Source organism: Coregonus lavaretus, assembly GCF_964263955.1.
Source record: "Coregonus lavaretus genome assembly, contig: HAP1_SCAFFOLD_1939, whole genome shotgun sequence".
Classification (NCBI taxonomy): domain Eukaryota; kingdom Metazoa; phylum Chordata; class Actinopteri; order Salmoniformes; family Salmonidae; genus Coregonus; species Coregonus lavaretus.
The window spans coordinates 71,410-92,801 of NW_028163148.1; the positions used below are offsets into that span (position 1 = coordinate 71,410).

Sequence of the window (21,392 nt, forward strand, 5' to 3'; positions counted from 1 at the left end):
GGGACAGGGAGGACAGAGGGTACGGGGGACAGGGAGGACAGAGGGTACGGGGGGGACAGAGAGGACAGAGGGTACAGGGGGGGACAGGGAGGACAGAGACACAGGGAGGACAGAGGGTATGGGGGGCAGAGGGTACGGGGGGACAGGGAGGACAGAGGGTACGGGGGGGACAGGGAGGACAGAGGGTACGGGGGGGACAGGGAGGACAGAGGGTACAGGGGGGGACAGGGAGGACAGAGGGTACGGGGGGACAGGGAGGACAGAGACACAGAGAGGACAGAGAGTATGGGGGGGCAGAGGGTACGGGGGGACAGGGAGGACAGAGGGTACGGGGGGGACAGAGAGGACAGAGGGTACAGGGGGGGACAGGGAGGACAGAGACACAGGGATGACAGAGTGTACGGGGGGGACAGAGAGGACAGAGGGTACAGGGGGGGACAGGGAGGACAGAGACACAGGGAGGATAGGAACGAGCGCAGCATGCCCTTTTCTGGTTGTGGTTGCTTGGTAACGGGCCATGCTAGTGCCATGAGCCCCTTCACCCAGAGTAAACAGGCTGGCAGTAATCTGGTCATTACCGTCCTCCTGCTGCCGTCGGCCCAGGAAGTCCCACTGAAGTCAGTCAGATTCACTTCGGGAAAACATCAGGACCATAATGATGGCTTCTTGTATGCTTTGAAAAACTAATACTAAAACAACAGCTATACTCAATTATACTAAGAAGAAAAAAAACATTGGGATTTTTAGGCCTAATCTTTAATGTGTCAAATTCTCTGTTCCCAATCCCAAGTCACACACACACTGCCCTCGGCACCATGGCAACTACTGTTTCCACTCAGCTGAAAGGTCAGTGTTGATCTGGGTGGATTCAGGGACATGCATATTGCATGGGCTCTCTCTCTCTCTGTGTGTGTGTGTGTGTGTGTGTGTGTGTGTGTGTGTGTTGAGTTCTAAATGATACCAGGGGAATCAGTATTTGGAGTGAGGCCAGAGGCTTGTTCTTGTATGTGTTCAGGGTTGAAAAGACAGGTTTACCCTGAGTAATCTAGACAAGGGCAGAAGACACACTCCTTTCATCATTCACAAAGCAGTACAATGTATTACATTTGTATTACAATCGTTTCCATAACCATTCAGCAACTCCATGCACTTTTAAACCTTTTAAATCAACGGCTTTATGAAAGGTGTAGACGGCTCAATGGGAGTAAAAGCAATGACCTCTAAGAGAAAACAACTAGAAATGGAAATACTTGACTTCCTTCATCTAGTCGAGAGCTTCAAGGTTGGTAACGATCCCATTTACCTCAGGCCCACTCTCATGTACATCCACCAGTCTCCAAAAGACTTTCCCCCATAGGTAATGGTACTGAACATGAATTATTGAAATGAGACCTTTTACTCAGTGAAGAAGAGCCTCGCTTTCCCCGAGAACTCCATGGTGGTTATGTCTGCTGCTACATGTTGTCCTGGCGTAAACGTTGTGTTACTGGCTTTCCAGAGGGAATCTGATGAGAGATGAGAAATCTCCAGCTATAGATATGTTGTTACGTGAATTTCTATCCCAATGTTTCAAACATGAACGTATTGCTCAGTCTGTATCCCAGAGGTTGGAAATCTCTAATAATCAGACCAAGCAGCCCAGCGTACAATCATCAGGCTTTATTCATTGAGAACGTTCTAAAACAAAATGGTCGTACAATATTTTTATATGCACGCGTCAGAGAATCCCTCCCCTCTTTAGGCGGGCTGTAGTTTTCGACTGGAAAACTGCTCTCCTGATCATCATGTCACACACACACACACACACACACACACACACACATATACACACACACACACACACACACATACACATTCACATTCACATACACATACACACACACACACACACTGTTCTTATATTTTCCTACTCCTTGCTTCGGGCAGGCTGCAAACATCAGTTATCGCATTCTCACAATATCCTGCAAGCCTTCCACTCCCCCTCCCTGTGTGTTTTGGGAACCAGTCTATACTCTGTTGCTGGGATATAAACACATTCGATTAATTATCTTAAGCTCTAGTCTACTAATTAGCCATACATTATTAGTTTAACTGAGGGTGTAACATTTTTGTCATATCTTACTCACACATTTATTTTATCATATGTACAGTGAGGGAAAAAAGTATTTGATCCCCTGCTGATTTTGTACGTTTGCCCACTGACAAAGACATGATCAGTCTATAATTTTAATGGTAGGTTTATTTGAACAGTGAGAGACAGAATAACAACAAAAAAATCCAGAAAAACGCATGTCAAAAATGTTATAAATTGATTTGCATTTTAATGAGGGAAATAAGTATTTGACCCCTCTGGAAAACATGACTTAGTACTTGGTGGCATAACCCTTGTTGGCAATCACAGAGGTCAGATGTTTCTTGTAGTTGGCCACCAGGTTTGCACACATCTCAGGAGGGATTTTGTCCCACTCCTCTTTGCAGATTTTCTCCAAGTCATTAAGGTTTCGAGGCTGACGTTTGGCAACTCGAACCTTCAGCTCCCTCCACAGATTTTCTATGGGATTAAGGTCTGGAGACTGGCTAGGCCACTCCAGGACCTTAATGTGCTTCTTCTTGAGCCACTCCTTTGTTGCCTTGGCTGTGTGTTTTGGGTCATTGTCATGCTGGAATACCCATCCACGACCCATTTTCAATGCCCTGGCTGAGGGAAGGAGGTTCTCACCCAAGATTTGACGGTACATGGCCCAGTCCATCGTCCCTTTGATGCGGTGAAGTTGTCCTGTCCCCTTAGCAGAAAAACACCCCCAAAGCATAATGTTTCCACCTCCATGTTTGACGGTGGGGATGGTGTTCTCGGGGTCATAGGCAGCATTCCTCCTCCTCCAAACACGGCGAGTTGAGTTGATGCCAAAGAGCTCAATTTTGGTCTCATCTGACCACAACACTTTCACCCAGTTCTCCTCTGAATCATTCAGATGTTCATCGGCAAACTTCAGACGGCCCTGTATATGTGCTTTCTTGAGCAGGGGGATTTCAGTTCTTCACGGCGTAGTGTGTTACCAATTGTTTTCTTGGTGAATATGGTCCCAGCTGCCTTGAGATCATTGACAAGATCCTCCCGTGTAGTTCTGGGCTGATTCCTCACCGTTCTCATGATCATTGCAACTCCACAAGGTGAGATCTTGCATGGAGCCCCAGGCCGAGGGAGATTGACAGTTATTTTGTGTTTCTTCCATTTGCGAATAATCGCACCAACTGTTGTCACCTTCTCACCAAGCTGCTTGGCGATGGTCTTGTAGCACATTCCAGCCTTGTGTAGGTCTACAATCTTGTCCCTGACATCCTTGGAGAGCTCTTTGGTCTTGGCCATGGTGGAGAGCTTCTGTGGACAGGTGTCTTTTATGCAGGTAACAAACTGAGATTAGGAGCACTCCCTTTAAGAGTGTGCTCCTAATCTCAGCTCGTTACCTGTATAAAAGACACCTGGGAGCCAGAAATCTTTCTGATTGAGAGGGGGTCAAATACTTATTTCCCTCATTAAAATGCAAATCAATTTATAACATTTTTGACATGCGTTTTTCTGGATTTTTTTGTTGTTATTCTGTCTCTCACTGTTCAAATAAACCTACCACTAAAATTATAGACTGATCATGTCTTTGTCAGTGGGCAAACGTACAAAATCAGCAGGGGATCAAATACTTTCTTCCCTCACTGTATGTGTTGTTGCTCCTCTGTTATTCTGGTAGTGGAAACAGGCTGTTACTTGCTTTGTGTAGAGGCAGTCTGATGAGAGAGATCAGACTGAAGCATGAAACATCTCCTCTCTCCCGGCTCTGTTTACAGAAAGCACTGACACACACAGCCTTATCTGGAGTTGGGATGGGCTCTACTCTGGGATAACACAGAGACACAGCCTTATCTGGAGTTGGGGATGGGCTCTACTCTGGGATAACACAGAGACACAGCCTTATCTGGAGTTGGGGATGGGCTCTACTCTGGGATAACACAGAGACACAGCCTTATCTGGAGTTGGGATGGTCTCTACTCTGGGATAACACAGAGACACAGCCTTATCTGGAGTTGGGATGGGCTCTACTCTGGGATAACACAGAGACACAGCCTTATCTGGAGTTGGGGATGGGCTCTACTCTGGGATAACACAGAGACACAGCCTTATCTGGAGTTGGGGATGGGCTCTACTCTGGGATAACACAGAGACACACAGCCTTATCTGGAGTTGGGGATGGGCTCTACTCTGGGATAACACAGAGACACACAGCCTTATCTGGAGTTGGGGATGGGCTCTACTCTGGGATAACACAGAGACACAGCCTTATCTGGAGTTGGGGATGGGCTCTACTCTGGGATAACACAGAGACACAGCCTTATCTGGAGTTGGGATGGGCTCTACTCTGGGATAACACAGAGACACACAGCCTTATCTGGAGTTGGGGATGGGCTCTACTCTTGGATAACACAGAGACACAGCCTTATCTGGAGTTGGGGATGGGCTCTACTCTGGGATAACACAGAGACACAGCCTTATCTGGAGTTGGGGATGGGCTCTACTCTGGGATAACACAGAGACACAGCCTTATCTGGAGTTGGGATGGGCTCTACTCTGGGATAACACAGAGACACACAGCCTTATCTGGAGTTGGGGATGGGCTCTACTCTGGGATAACACAGAGACACAGCCTTATCTGGAGTTGGGATGGGCTCTACTCTGGGATAACACAGAGACACACAGCCTTATCTGGAGTTGGGGATGGGCTCTACTCTTGGATAACACAGAGACACAGCCTTATCTGGAGTTGGGGATGGGCTCTACTCTGGGATAACACAGAGACACACAGCCTTATCTGGAGTTGGGGATGGGCTCTACTCTGGGATAACACAGAGACACAGCCTTATCTGGAGTTGGGATGGGCTCTACTCTGGGATAACACAGAGATACAGCCTTATCTGGAGTTGGGGATGGGCTCTACTCTGGGATAACACAGAGACACACAGCCTTATCTGGAGTTGGGATGGGCTCTACTCTGGGATAACACAGAGACACAGCCTTATCTGGAGTTGGGATGGGCTCTACTCTGGGATAACACAGAGACACAGCCTTATCTGGAGTTGGGATGGGCTCTACTCTGGGATAACACAGAGACACACAGCCTTATCTGGAGTTGGGATGGGCTCTACTCTGGGATAACTCAGAGACACAGCCTTATCTGGAGTTGGGGATGGGCTCTACTCTGGGATAACACAGAGACACACAGCCTTATCTGGAGTTGGGGATGGGCTCTACTCTGGGATAACACAGAGACACAGCCTTATCTGGAGTTGGGGATGGGCTCTACTCTGGGATAACACAGAGACACAGCCTTATCTGGAGTTGGGATGGGCTCTACTCTGGGATAACACAGAGACACACAGCCTTATCTGGAGTTGGGATGGGCTCTACTCTGGGATAACACAGAGACACAGCCTTATCTGGAGTTGGGGATGGGCTCTACTCTGGGATAACACAGAGACACACAGCCTTATCTGGAGTTGGGATGGGCTCTACTCTGGGATAACACAGAGACACACAGCCTTATCTGGAGTTGGGGATGGGCTCTACTCTGGGATAACACTGACACACAGCCTTATCTGGAGTTGGGATGGGCTCTACTCTGGGATAACACAGAGACACACAGCCTTATCTGGAGTTGGGGATGGGCTCTACTCTGGGATAACACTGACACACAGCCTTATCTGGAGTTGGGATGGGCTCTACTCTGGGATAACACAGAGACACAGCCTTATCTGGAGTTGGGGATGGGCTCTACTCTGGGATAACACAGAGACACAGCCTTATCTGGAGTTGGGGATGGGCTCTACTCTGGGATAACACAGAGACACACAGCCTTATCTGGAGTTGGGGATGGGCTCTACTCTGGGATAACACAGAGACACACACAGCCTTATCTGGAGTTGGGGATGGGCTCTACTCTGGGATAACACAGAGAGACACAGCCTTATCTGGAGTTGGGGATGGGCTCTACTCTGGGATAACACAGAGACACACAGCCTTATCTGGAGTTGGGATGGGCTCTACTCTGGGATAACTCAGAGACACACAGCCTTATCTGGAGTTGGGATGGGCTCTACTCACGGTAGTACTGTACTACATTTCCCTCAAGAGAAATGCCTGGCGTCTGCCTATACTGGGCTCTGCTCTACATCACAGGGATAAAGGGGCTCATGTCCGGCCCTGTGTCCTAATCCTCCTCCTCCCGGGCATTCTACTATCTGTAGAGAAGCATGACATTAAATCTTACAACTATGACATTAAATCTCAGAACTGTAACGTGATTATACCTCAGAACCATAACATATCTCAGAAACGTAAACATTATATCTCAGAACCGTGACATTATTTCTCAGAACCCATGTTCTCCATCCTTCTCTTGTATTTTAGGAGTCGTAGGTCGTAACCCCCCCCCAGCCCCCCTATCAGCCATGAGCAGCAAGCCCCAACCCCCTCTGATGAAGAAGCATAGCCAGACAGATCTGGTGAGCCGGCTGAAGACCAGGAAGATACTGGGGGTCGGAGGAGAGGATGATGATGGAGAGGTGCATAGGTCAAAGGTCAGTAGTATGCAGGCACAGATTCTACAGTGCCTTCAGAAAGTACTCACGCCCCTTTACTTTTTCCACATTTTGTTGTGTTAATGCCTGAATTTAAAATGGATCAAATTTAGATTTTTGGGGTCACTGGCCTACACACAATACCCCATAATGTCAAAGCGCAATTATGTTTTTAAGAAATGTTTACAAATTAATAAAAAATGGAAACCTGAAATGTTTTTTGTCAATAAGTATTCAACCCCATTGTTATGGCAAGCCTAAATAACTTCAGGAGTAAAAATGTGCTTAGCAAGTCACATAATAAGTTGCATGGACTAACTCTGTGCAATAATAGTGATTTTTTTATGACTACCTCATCTCTGTACCCCACACATAAGGTCCATCAGTCGAGCAGTGAATTTCAAACATAGAATCAACCACAAAGACCAGGTTGGTTTTTCAATGCCTCGCAAAGAATGGCACCTATTGGTAGATGGGTAAAAATAAAAAAAGCAGACATTGAATATCCCTTTGAGCATGGTGAAGTTATTAATTACACTTTGGATGATGTATCAATACACCCAATCACTACAAAGATACAGGCGTCCTGCCTAACTCAGTTGCCGGAGAGGAAGGAAACCACTCAGGGATTTCACCATGAGGCCAATGGTGACTTTAAAACAGTTACGGAGTTTAATGGCTGTGATAGGAGAAAACTGAGGATGGATCAACAACCTTGTATTTACTCCACAATACTAACCTAATTGACAGAGTGAAAAGAAGGAAGCCTGTACAGAATATAAATATTCCAAAACATGCATCCTGTTTGCTACAAGGAACTAAAGTAACATTGCAAAAAATGAATACAAAGTGTTATGTTTGGGGCAAATCCAATACAACACATTACTGAGTACCACTCTCCATATTTTCAAGCATAGGGGTGGCTGCATCATGTTATGGGTATGCTTTTAATCATTAAGGACTGGAGAGTTTTTCAGGATAAAAAAAAAAATGAATGGAGCTAAGCACATGCAAAATCCTAGAGGAAACCTGGTTCAGTCTGCTTTCCACCAGACACTGGAAGATGAATTCACCTTTCAGCAGGACAATAACCTAAAACACAAGGCCAAATCTACACTGGAGTTGGTTACCAAGAAGACCGTGAATGTTTCTGAGTGACCGAGTTACAGTTTTCACTTAAATCTACTTGAAAATCTATGACAAGACCTGAAAAGGGTTGTCGAGCAATGATCAACAACCAATTTGACAGAGCTGGAAGGATTAAAAAAAAAATATATGGGCAATTCTTGCCCAATCCAGGAGTGGAAAGCTCTTAGAGACTTACCCAAAAGGCTCACAGCTTTAATCGCTGCCAAAGGTGGTTCTACAATAAATGTGTCAAAATTCATAAAAACATGTTTTCACTTTGTCACTATGGGGTATTGTGTGTAGATGGGTGAGAAAGATAATCTATTTAATCAATTTTGAATTCAGGCTGTAACACAACAAAATGTGGAATAAGTCAAGGGGTATGAGTACTTTCTGAAGGCTATTTTCATTTCTTAAAAAATCACTTACTACTGTAAGAATGTGTCAATAGAAGAAAAAATAATAATTTTATTGTCTCATACACCCAATAGGTGCAGTGAAATGTTGTTTTACAGGGTCAGCCATAGTAGTACAGCACCCCTGGAGCAAATTAGGGCTAAGTGACTTGCTCAAGGGCACATCGGCAGATTTTTCACATTGTCAGCTCGGGTATTCGAACCAGCGACCTTTCGGTTACCGGCCCAACACTCTAACCACTAGGCTACCTGCCTCCTTAGAGTCAATGCAGACATGGGGTCTTGGTAGAGAATTCAATCCAGGAGCCCTGTTTGAAGAGACAGCCTTTGAAAGTTAATTTGATACCATGGACACATGTTCATAGAGTCAACAGCAGACACAGCAGATGGCAACCTGGCTCAGAATTGAACTGGCTCTCTGTGTACAGAGATGGCCTTTGATCAGACATCAAACACCTGACTCCATGTCACCTCACTTCTATTGCTGCACATACACTCCCTCTCTCTCTCTCTCTCTCTCTCTCTCTCCCTCTCTCTCTCTCTCTCTCCTCTCTCTCTCTCTCTCTCTCTCTCTCTCTCTCTCTCTCCCTCTGTTTCTCTCTCTCTCTCTCTCTCTCTCTCTCTCTCTCTCTCTCTCTCTCTCTCTCTCCCTCTCTCTGTTTCTCTCTCTCTCTCTCTCTCTCTCTCCCTCTCTCTGTTTCTCTCTCTCTCTCTCTCTCTCTCTGTTTCTCTCTCTCTGTTTTTCTCTCTCCCTCTCTCTCTCTCTCTCTCTCTCTCTCTCTCTCTCTGTTTCTCTCTCTCCCTCTCTCTGTTTCTCTCTCTCTCTCTCTCTGTTTCTCTCTCTGTGTCTCTCTCTGTTTCTCTCTCTGTGTCTCTCTCTGTTTCTCTCTCTCTCTGTCTCTCTCTGTTTCTCTTTCTCTCTGGTATGGATTATGTTGTTGACAGTACAAACATGTCTTCCTACCATGTGATGATGAAAGCTTCCCATGGTCGAAGACAGGACAGGTATTAAATAAATGAAATGCTGAACCAACATGTCAGCCATTCATGCTCTGTCAGCAAGGTGTGATTTGATTAATCATGTAAGTCTTTATGACTAAATCAAAGTTTTTTGTCACGTGCACAGAATATGGAGTGTGTAACTGTACAGTGAAACGTCTACTACAGCTCTTCCTCAACAGGGTAAATGCATCAGATCAGGAAAGGAGCAGAAGGTGTTCAACCAACGTCAATACAAAGTTAGGATCATTAAAAAGGAATAGGCTCGCTAATTTGCATTAGGTTAGGCAGTGGTGTAGAATAAATTAATTTAAGTTCACTACAGTAGCTACTCTTTTATCGCCGAGGGCTCTATTTCAAGACTTAACTCAACGGTCAATCTTAGCGCTGGCGGTACCGCTATAGGTTTGGTGGCTGTCAGAAATATGTTTTGCTATTTTCACAAGTAGCTGTCGGTGTCGCGAAACGGCCGGGTTTGGATGAATAAACAAGTTGAAGGTGTGTGGAGGCTTGATCGCCAACTGGCCAATCAGAACGTGCTCCGTGGCTAAATATGTGGTTGCTTCAAGTTGTGTATTTATGGTATTTTATGTATTGCGTTGTCGTCGATCTCCTGTTCGTCTGTTATAGCCCTAGTTTGTTAAATAGCCTACAGAAACAAAATGTAGGCCTATCCCATATTCGCTAAATAGGTTGAACATGTTTGCAGTCCACATTGTTCTATGTAATTGCATGGCTTCAATATGGAAATATATTGTTAAACATAGCATTCGCACTGAGATAGACCTACTGTGAAATGCATTATGTCTGAGCCATCGACATGCCAAACGTTGTCAATAAGCAAGATTAGATTCACTACTGATAAAACCTAAAAGGACAGTGAATAATTCTAATTAAATTATAATAAAACGAAACAATAGGCCATGTCTAAATACATTTACAGGCTCCATCATTGCGCCTGTAAATGGAGAGTTTTAGACACATCGACATGTTTTTCCGGAGCTGGAAATATATCCATTATATAGAGAAAAGGGGGAATGTCCAATCACCGTTATACTGCTCCCAAATATATACAGCTGTAGCCTACCACGGCCGTTGATGCCAGTAGTGACTTTGAGAAAGGTGAACAAACAGTCAAATATAGCCTACAAGCGGATTCAGCACCACGGACAGAGATCGTAATTCCTGTGATTTGGACAGTTGGGTCCCAACAGAGGACAGTGGAAGGAGGGACTAAACACAACAAGCAGTCTTTTTTTTTTTTTATAACTTGATGTTCCTGAACAGGCTTCCGACAGTCACTGACACCTTTCATGCAATATGGCCATCGCGCATAATTAGTCCAAACTTTTCACAGATGCTGGACAAAAAATAATGTCCAAATGGAAAAAGGGGAATGTCTGACTTTTGCTGCTCGTGATATTTTTAATAAAACATTGGTGATGTACATAAGGCTACTGTGTGCGGCTGCGGTGGCTAAATCACTGACATAACTAACCCCGTTACCACTAAGACCAGCTGTCGGTCGGTCTTAAATATCTCTAGTTGCACCTGACTGAAATTGAAATCTCAAATATTTACAACCCCTCCCACCTCAGCGGAAGCGAGCTGATATTAGACAGATTAATTGCCGAACCTGGCGTAAGGGCTGGGAAATGCAAGTGCGTCAGCTTTTACATGATGAAATTGCAAACTAACGTGCGTTTTGACACTTGGCGCCTCCTTAGCTCCAGCGGAAAATAGAACCCTGAGTGTAAAAGAGCAGTTAGCCAAGGCACGTGAAAACTCAGTTGTATTATTCCAACCATGTTGCCTCTCACAGTCAACTCTCTACTCTCAATCATATGTGCTGAAGACGTGCTGTTGTTTTCCAGATAGTCTGTTTCACTTGTCAGAATCCGTCTTCAGCACATATGATTGAATCATATGTGAATCAGTCACCCAGATAGGCCTACAATACATTCAGTCACCCAGATAGGCCTACAATGCATTCAGTCACCCAGATAGGCCTACAATGCATTCAGTCACCCAGATAGGCCTACAATGCATTCAGTCACCCAGATAGGCCTACAATGCATTCAGTCACCCAGATAGGCCTGCAATACATTTATTTGACTTTGGGGACATGTTTACATAAAGAATCACACCGTTTTTGACGTGCTATAGAGCTGGAGATGTTCATGGCTCTTATTTCAGTCCAAAACGTTGTATTTTCTTCTATTCTGTGAGAGATGGTGCCCTTTTCAACACAAACTATTTAATTTTCTCACCCTTCCAAGTCACAAGCAACATATATCTAATATGTGTTATTATACTTTGCTGCAAACCTCATTGTAAATAATATTCGATTGTACCAGGGTTGGAGGGGATCTGTGCCAGGTATATTCGATTGTACCAGGGTTGGAGGGGATCTGTACCAGGTATATTAGATTGTACCAGGGTTGGAGGGGATCTGAACCAGGTATATTAGATTGTACCAGGGTTGGAGGGGATCTGAACCAGGTATATTAGATTGTACCAGGGTTGGAGGGGATCTGTACCAGGTATATTAGATTGTACCAGGGTTGGAGGGGACCTGTGCCAGGTATATTAGATTGTACCAGGGTTGGAGGGGAACTGTACCAGGTATATTATACTGAACAAACATATAAACGCAACATGCAACAATTTAAACAATTTTATTGAGTTACAGTTCTTATAAGGAAATCAGTCAATTGAAATAAATTCATTAGGCCCTAATCTATGGGTTTCACATGACTGGGCAGGGGCGCAGCCATGGTGGGCCTGGGAGGGCATAGGTCCTCCCACTGGGGAGCCAGGCCCAGCCAATCAGAATGAGTTCTTCCCCACAAAAGGGATTTATTACAGACAGAAACACTCCACAGTTTCATCAGCAGTCCGGTGGCTGGTCTCAGACGATCCCGCAGGTGAAGAAGCCGGATGTGGAGGTCCTGGGCTGGCGTTGTTACACATGGTCTGAAGTTGTGAGGCCGGTTGGACGTACTGTCAAATTCTCTAAAACAACGTTGGAGGCGGCTTATGGTAGAGAAATGAACATTAAATTATCTGGCAACAGCTCTGGTGGACATTCCTGCAGTCAGCATGCCAATTGCACACATCCTCAAAACTTGAGACATCTGTGGCATTGTGTTGTGTGACAAAACTGCACATTTTAGAGTGGCCTTTTATTGTCCCCAGCACAAGGTGCACCTGTGTAATAATCATGCTGTTTAGTCAGCTTCTTGATATGCCACAACTGTCAGGTGGATTGATTATATTGGCAAAGGAGAAATGCTCACTAACAGAGATGTAAACACATTTTTGCACAACATTTGAGAGAAATAAGCTTTTTGTGCCTATGGAAAATTTCTGGGATCTTTTATTTCAGCTCATGAAACATGGGACCAACACTGTTGCATTTATATTTTTGCTCAGTATAGATTGTGCCAGGGTTGGAGGGGACCTGTGCCAGGTATATATGATAGCAATCAGGCAGCCTTTTCAGACTGCCTGTCTTGATGCCTGGGGGGATGGAATGTGTGTGTGTGTGTGTGTGGGTGGGTTCTTCCCATGTCCCCATGAGGACAAAGGCTATTTTAAACTTAGGGGTTAGGGTTAGAATTAGGGTTACAATTAGGGTTAGAATTAGGGTAAGTGGTTAGGAGTTAGGGTTATGGGTTAGGGGCCAGGGAAAATAGGATTTTGAGTGAAAATAGGATTTTGAGTGAAAATAGGATTTTGAGTGAAAATAGGATTTTGAGTGAAAATAGATTTTAGGTCCCCATGAGGATAGAAGAACATTGCGTGTGTGTGTGCGAGAGGCAGTGCCTATTTTTCCCTGGCAGCCAGACAGGGGCCTCTTTATCAATCATGAATCAAAACCTCACAGTCAGTTTTCCGGTCATGGTCTCCAAGCATTACAAGTATTTTCCCAGACCCCAGTAGGAACAGGTCAACATCTCCCCTAGCTCGCTACTGTTTGTTTCAATGCTTTTCTGTTACTGTCTGTGTTACTGTCTCTGACTCTGGGTCTGTGACTCTGTCTGGGTTACTCTGTCTCTGTGACTCTGTCTCTGACTCTGTCTGTCTCTGTGACTCTGTCTGGGTTACTCTGTCTCTGTGACTCTGTCTGGGTTACTCTGTCTCTGTGACTCTGTCTGTCTCTGTGACTCTGTCTGGGTTACTCTGTCTCTGTGACTCTGTCTGGGTTACTCTGTCTCTGTGACTCTGTCTCTGTGACTCTGTCTGGGTTACTCTGTCTCTGTGACTCTGTCTCTGTGACTCTGTCTGGGTTACTCTGTCTCTGTGACTCTGTCTCTGTGACTCTGTCTGGGTTACTCTGTCTCTGTGACTCTGTCTGTGACTCTGTCTCTGTGACTCTGTCTCTGTGACTCTGTCTCTGTGACTCTGTCTGTCTGTATTACTCTGTCTCTGTGACTCTGTCTGTCTCTGTTACTCTGTCTCTGTGACTCTGTCTCTGTGACTCTGTCTCTGTGACTCTGTCTGTCTCTGTGACTCTGTCTCTGTGACTCTGTCTGTCTCTGTGACTCTGTCTCTGTGACTCTGTCTCTGTGACTGTCTGTCTCTGTGACTCTGTCTCTGTGACTCTGTCTGTCTCTGTGACTCTGTCTCTGTGACTCTGTCTCTGTGACTCTGTCTGTCTCTGTTACTCTGTCTCTGTGACTCTGTCTCTGTGACTCTGTCTGTCTCTGTGACTGTCTGTCTCTGTGACTCTGTCTCTGTGACTCTGTCTGTCTCTGTGACTCTGTCTCTGTGACTCTGTCTCTGTGACTCTGTCTGTCTCTGTGACTCTGTCTCTGTGACTCTGTCTCTGTGACTCTGTCTGTCTCTGTTACTCTGTCTCTGTGACTCTGTCTCTGTGACTCTGTCTGTCTCTGTGACTGTCTGTCTCTGTGACTCTGTCTCTGTGACTCTGTCTCTGTGACTCTGTCTGTCTCTGTGACTCTGTCTCTGTGACTCTGTCTGTCTCTGTGACTCTGTCTGTCTCTGTGACTCTGTCTCTGTGACTCTGTCTCTGTGACTCTGTCTGTCTCTGTGACTCTGTCTGTCTCTGTGACTCTGTCTCTGTGACTCTGTCTCTGTGACTCTGTCTGTCTCTGTGACTCTGTCTCTGTGACTCTGTCTCTGTGACTACGTCTGTCTCTGTGACTCTGTCTCTGTGATTCTGTCTGTCTCTGTGACTCTGTCTCTGTGACTCTGTCTCTGTGACTCTGTCTGTCTCTGTGACTCTGTCTCTGTGACTCTGTCTCTGTGACTCTGTCTGTCTCTGTGACTCTGTCTCTGTGACTCTGTCTCTGTGACTCTGTCTGTCTCTGTTACTCTGTCTCTGTGACTCTGTCTCTGTGACTACGTCTGTCTCTGTGACTCTGTCTCTGTGACTCTGTCTGCTTCTGTGACTCTGTCTGTCTCTGTGACTCTGTCTCTGTGACTCTGTCTGTCTCTGTTACTCTGTCTCTGTGACTCTGTCTCTGTGACTGTCTGTCTCTGTGACTCTGTCTCTGTGACTCTGTCTGTCTCTGTGACTCTGTCTCTGTGACTCTGTCTCTGTGACTCTGTCTCTGTGACTCTGTCTCTGTGACTCTGTCTCTGTGACTCTGTCTGTCTCTGTGACTCTGTCTGTCTCTGTGACTCTGTCTCTGTGACTCTGTCTCTGTGACTCTCTCTGTCTCTGTGACTCTGTCTCTGTGACTCTGTCTCTGTGACTCTGTCTGTCTCTGTGACTCTGTCTCTTTGACTCTGTCTGTCTCTGTGACTCTGTCTCTGTGACTCTGTCTCTGTGACTCTGTCTGTCTCTGTTACTCTGTCTCTGTGACTCTGTCTCTGTGACTCTGTCTGTCTCTGTGACTGTCTGTCTCTGTGACTCTGTCTCTGTGACTCTGTCTGTCTCTGTGACTCTGTCTCTGTGACTCTGTCTGTCTCTGTGACTCTGTCTCTGTGACTCTGTCTCTGTGACTCTGTCTGTCTCTGTGACTCTGTCTCTGTGACTCTGTCTGTCTCTGTGACTCTGTCTCTGTGACTCTGTCTCTGTGACTCTGTCTGTCTCTGTGACTCTGTCTCTGTGACTCTGTCTGTCTGTGACTCTGTCTGTGTTACAGTCTGTGTCTCTCGGTCTCTGACGCTCCCAACTGAAACCTGACCCTTACTACAGGGGTTTCAACCCTGGTGTCAATAACCCCGTTGACGTGAGCTGAAAGGTATATTGAATAGTGAAAAGATGAATAACAATAACATTACTGTTTGCTGCTGTGTAAGGCAAATCCATCAATCAATGTTTATTTGTATAGCGCTTTCAACTGATACAGTTGTCACCAAGTGCTTGACATTGGGCTTTATGAGTCCCGTTGCTTGTAGAATGGTTGAATGGATAAATGGTTTATTAAATAAATATTTATTGAGTTGAGATGTATTATGTTTTCTATTTACCTTACAGATCAGTCAGATGCTCGGAAATCAGATGAGGTTTGGTGTGCGAGAGCCGATAGGCCTCAGGTAAGAACAGAGACTGTGTGTATCAAACATCTCAGAGTAGGAGGGATGATCTAGAATCAGGTCCCCCCCCGTCCATATAAACATATTCATTATGATGTAAAAGGCTAAACTGATCCTAAATCAGCCCTCCCACTCTGAGACGCTTGATACGGCCCCAGACCTGCTCTACAGGTACTGATTGAGAGCGTGTGGATGTTGAGAGAGGATGAGACATTCCTCATGACAGTTTCTTGGCCAGAAAATCTCCTGTCAATTTACGTGTATCATTTAGATTTTTTTTTGTTGGGAATTGACATAGTGCTCACTGCTTCTCATACATCATTCTACTCTTTTGTAGATTATAACGTTTATAAGAAGCATGCAATTTTAATGCTTCATTTCATGGGGAGTGATTAGATGTTATTGTGTGTGTGTGTGTGTGTGTGTGTGTCAGTGTTATAGTCTAAGGTAATGAAGTGTATTGATCATAGTGTTATAGTCTAAGGTAATGAAGTGTATTGATCACAGTGTTATAGTCTAAGGTAATGAAGTGTATTGATCACAGTGTCAGTGTTATAGTCTAAGGTAATGAAGTGTATTGATCACAGTGTCAGTGTTATAGTCTAAGGTAATGAAGTGTATTGATCACAGTGTTATAGTCTAAGGTAATGAAGTGTATTGATCATAGTGTTATAGTCTAAGGTAATGAAGTGTATTGATCACAGTGTCAGTGTTATAGTCTAAGGTAATGAAGTGTATTGATCACAGTGTCAGTGTTATAGTCTAAGGTAATGAAGTGTATTGATCACAGTGTTATAGTCTAAGGTAATGAAGTGTATTGATCACAGTGTCAGTGTTATAGTCTAAGGTAATGAAGTGTATTGATCATAGTGTTATAGTCTAAGGTAATGAAGTGTATTGATCACAGTGTTATAGTCTAAGGTAATGAAGTGTATTGATCATAGTGTTATAGTCTAAGGTAATGAAGTGTATTGATCATAGTGTTATAGTCTAAGGTAATGAAGTGTATTGATCACAGTGTTATAGTCTAAGGTAATGAAGTGTATTGATCACAGTGTTATAGTCTAAGGTAATGAAGTGTATTGATCACAGTGTTATAGTCTAAGGTAATGAAGTGTATTGATCACAGTGTTATAGTCTAAGGTAATGAAGTGTATTGATCATAGTGTTATAGTCTAAGGTAATGAAGTGTATTGATCACAGTGTTATAGTCTAAGGTAATGAAGTGTATTGATCACAGTGTCAGTGTTATAGTCTAAGGTAATGAAGTGTATTGATCATAGTGTTATAGTGTAAGGTAATGATGTGAATTGATCACAGTGTTATAGTCTAAGGTAATGAAGTGTATTGATCATAGTGTTATAGTCTAAGGTAATGAAGTGTATTGATCACAGTGTCAGTGTTATAGTCTAAGGTAATGAAGTGTATTGATCATAGTGTTATAGTCTAAGGTAATGAAGTGTATTGATCACAGTGTCAGTGTTATAGTCTAAGGTAATGAAGTGTATTGATCACAGTGTTATAGTCTAAGGTAATGAAGTGTATTGATCATAGTGTTATAGTCTAAGGTAATGAAGTGTATTGATCACAGTGTCAGTGTTATAGTCTAAGGTAATGAAGTGTATTGATCACAGTGTTATAGTCTAAGGTAATGAAGTGTATTGATCATAGTGTTATAGTCTAAGGTAATGAAGTGTATTGATCACAGTGTCAGTGTTATAGTCTAAGGTAATGAAGTGTATTGATCATAGTGTTATAGTGTAAGGTAATGATGTGAATTGATCACAGTGTTATAGTCTAAGGTAATGAAGTGTATTGATCATAGTGTTATAGTCTAAGGTAATGAAGTGTATTGATCACAGTGTTATAGTCTAAGGTAATGAAGTGTATTGATCATAGTGTTATAGTCTAAGGTAATGAAGTGTATTGATCACAGTGTTATAGTCTAAGGTAATGAAGTGTATTGATCACAGTGTTATAGTCTAAGGTAGTGAAGTGTATTGATCATAGTGTTATAGTCTAAGGTAATGAAGTGTATTGATCATAGTGTTATAGTCTAAGGTAATGAAGTGTATTGATCACAGTGTTATAGTCTAAGGTAATGAAGTGTATTGATCACAGTGTTATAGTCTAAGGTAATGAAGTGTATTGATCACAGTGTCAGTGTTATAGTCTAAGGTAATGAAGTGTATTGATCATAGTGTTATAGTCTAAGGTAATGAAGTGTATTGATCACAGTGTTATAGTCTAAGGTAATGAAGTGTATTGATCACAGTGTTATAGTCTAAGGTAATGAAGTGTATTGATCATAGTGTTATAGTCTAAGGTAATGAAGTGTATTGATCACAGTGTCAGTGTTATAGTCTAAGGTAATGAAGTGTATTGATCACAGTGTTATAGTCTAAGGTAATGAAGTGTATTGATCATAGTGTTATAGTCTAAGGTAATGAAGTGTATTGATCACAGTGTTATAGTCTAAGGTAATGAAGACAGAATATAGGATCTTTATAGAACCAACAGACAGAATATAGGATCTTTATAGAACCAACAATAGACAGAATATAGGATCTTTATAGAACCATCAACAGACAGAATATAGGATCTTTATAGAACCATCAATAGACAGAATATAGGATCTTTATAGAACCAACAATAGACAGAATATAGGATCTTTATAGAACCATCAACAGACAGAATATAGGATCTTTATAGAACCAACAATAGACAGAATATAGGATCTTTATAGAACCAACAATAGACAGAATATAGGATCTTTATAGAACCAACAATAGACAGAATATAGGATCTTTATAGAACCAACAGACAGAATATAGGATCTTTATAGAACCAACAGACAGAATATAGGATCTTTATAGAACCATCAACAGACAGAATATAGGATCTTTATAGAACCATCAACAGACAGAATATAGGATCTTTATAGAACCAACAGACAGAATATAGGATCTTTATAGAACCAACAGACAGAATATAGGATCTTTATAGAACCATCAATAGACAGAATATAGGATCTTTATAGAACCAACAGACAGAATATAGGATCTTTATAGAACCAACAGACAGAATATAGGATCTTTATAGAACCATCAATAGACAGAATATAGGATCTTTATAGAACCATCAATAGACAGAATATAGGATCTTTATAGAACCAACAGACAGAATATAGGATCTTTATAGAACCATCAACAGACAGAATATAGGATCTTTATAGAACCAATAGACAGAATATAGGATCTTTATAGAACCATCAATAGACAGAATATAGGATCTTTATAGAACCAACAGACAGAATATAGGATCTTTATAGAACCATCAATAGACAGAATATATGATCTTTATAGAACCAACAGACAGAATATAGGATCTTTATAGAACCATCAATAGACAGAATATAGGATCTTTATAGAACCATCAACAGACAGAATATAGGATCTTTATAGAACCATCAGACAGAATATAGGATCTTTATAGAACCAACAGACAGAATATAGGATCTTTATAGAACCAACAGACAGAATATAGGATCTTTATAGAACCAACAGTGAGCAGAAGAATACATTAATTTTCCTCTCAATATATATATATTTTTTACCTTTATTTAACTAGGCAAGTCAGTTAAGAACAAATTATTATTTACAATGACGGCCTGTAGCCTATTTGTATATGATAGTTGGACTGTGAGAGAATACAGGAGGACAGTAGTTACTGCCTGCAGCCTATTGGATATGGTAGTTAAACTGTGAGAGAATACAGGAGGACAGTAGTTACTGCCTGCAGCCTATTTGATATGGTAGTTGGACTGTGGGAGAATACAGGAGTACAGTAGTTACTGCCTGCAGCCTATTGGATATGGTAGTTGGACTGTGGGAGAATACAGGAGTACAGTAGTTACTGCCTGCAGCCTATTTGATATGGTAGTTGGACTGTGGGAGAATACAGGAGGACAGTAGTTACTGCCTGCAGCCTATTTGATATGGTAGTTGGACTGTGGGAGAATACAGGAGTACAGTAGTTACTGCCTGCAGCCTATTGGATATGGTAGTTGGACTGTGGGAGAATACAGGAGTACAGTAGTTACTGCCTGCAGCCTATTTGATATGGTAGTTGGACTGTGGGAGAATACAGGAGTACAGTAGTTACTGCCTGCAGCCTATTGGATATGGTAGTTGGACTGTGGGAGAATACAGGAGTACAGTAGTTACTGCCTGCAGCCTATTGGATATGGTAGTTGGACTGTGGGAGAATACAGGAGTACAGTAGTTACTGCCTGCAGCCTATTGGATATGGTAGTTGGACTGTGAGAGAATACAGGAGTACAGTAGTTACTGCCTGCAGCCTATTGGATATAGTAGTTGGACTGTGGGAGAATACAGGAGGACAGTAGTTACTGCCTGCAGCCTATTTGATATGGTAGTTGGACTGTGGGAGAATACAGGAGTACAGTAGTTACTGCCTGCAGCCTATTGGATATGGTAGTTGGACTGTGGGAGAATACAGGAGAAGTACAGGACTCATATTGGCAGCTGGATCAGTCACCATGTTTGTGTCCTAAATGACCCATGTTCTCTGAGCTCTGTCCAGGCTGTTTCGGATTATCAACATCTGTGTTTATTCCTCTCCTGTGTTTCTGATCAATACATTTATTCATGTCTCTTGTGTGTTTTCTTTCTAGGATATGGATTCTCATGTCTGCTGTTCTGTTCACAACCATAGCCTTAATAGTAAGTACTGTACATTAGTCAACTGGACTTAGCTTGACCTCTCCTGTACTGTATAGATATCTCCCAGTCCAATTCCTTTAACAGCATGGTTCAACCTTGGTCCTGGGGATGGACAGGGCGTGCAGGACTTTTCTCCAGCCCCTCACTAACACGACACATCTGATTAGACTTATCAAGGGCTTGTTGATTAGTTGAATCAAGAGTGTTATTACCTCGTTGGGAAAAAAGCCTTTAACCCAGTGAGTCCCCAGAACCAGGGCTGAAGACACTACTGCTGGAAGGGATGTCAAGTTTCTCTGGGACTATGGAAAGCCTTATTCAAAATGCTTACCTTATTATTATTATTATTATTATTATTTCCCAGCAGCTGTAATAATAATAATAATAATATGCCATTTAGCAGACGCTTTTATCCAAAGCGACTTACAGTCGTGCGTGCATACATTTTTGTGTATGGGTGGTCCCGGGGATCGAACCCACTACCTTGGCGTTACAAGCGCCGTGCTCTACCAGCTGAGCTACAGAGGACCACCCATGTAACACTGAACTCTTCTTCCATCCCTTCCTGTCTCCCTCCCCCCCACCCCCCTCTCTCTCTCTCTCTCTCTCTCTCTCTCTCTCTCCTTTCTCTCTCCCCCTCTCTCTCTCCCCCTCTCTCTCTCCCCTTCTCTCTCTCTCTTTTTCTCTCTCTCCCTCTCTCCCCCTCTCCCCTCTCTCTTTCTCTCTCTCTCTCTCTCTCCCCCCCCTCTCTCTCTCTCTCTCTCTCTCTCTCTCTCTCGTGCCCTCTCCCCCTCTCTCCCTCTCTCTCGCTCCCACTCCCTCTCTTGCACTCTCTCTCCCCCCTCTCTCTCTCTTGCACTCTCTCTCACCCCCTCTCTCTCTCCCTCCCTCTCTCTCCCCCCTCTCTCTCCCTCCCTTTCTCTTTCTCCCTCTCCCTCTCTCCCTTTCTCTCTCCCTCTCTGTCTCTCCC

General features: G+C 43.5%; 1 protein-coding gene across 1 annotated transcript in view; it reads left to right on the forward strand.

Moving 5' to 3' along the window:
- The window catches only part of LOC311118436 (tumor protein p53-inducible protein 11-like), a 33,429-nt gene extending 12,715 nt beyond the window's left edge, over positions 1-20,714 (forward strand). The window contains exons 2-4 of the mRNA XM_084193236.1: positions 6,455-6,624; positions 15,619-15,677; positions 20,374-20,714. Of these exons, the coding sequence (XP_084049362.1) occupies positions 6,496-6,624; positions 15,619-15,677; positions 20,374-20,440 (255 nt within the window). The 5' untranslated portion in view covers positions 6,455-6,495 and the 3' untranslated portion in view covers positions 20,441-20,714. The remainder of the gene's footprint in view (positions 1-6,454; positions 6,625-15,618; positions 15,678-20,373) is intronic.
- The last annotated feature ends 678 nt before the right edge of the window (positions 20,715-21,392 follow it).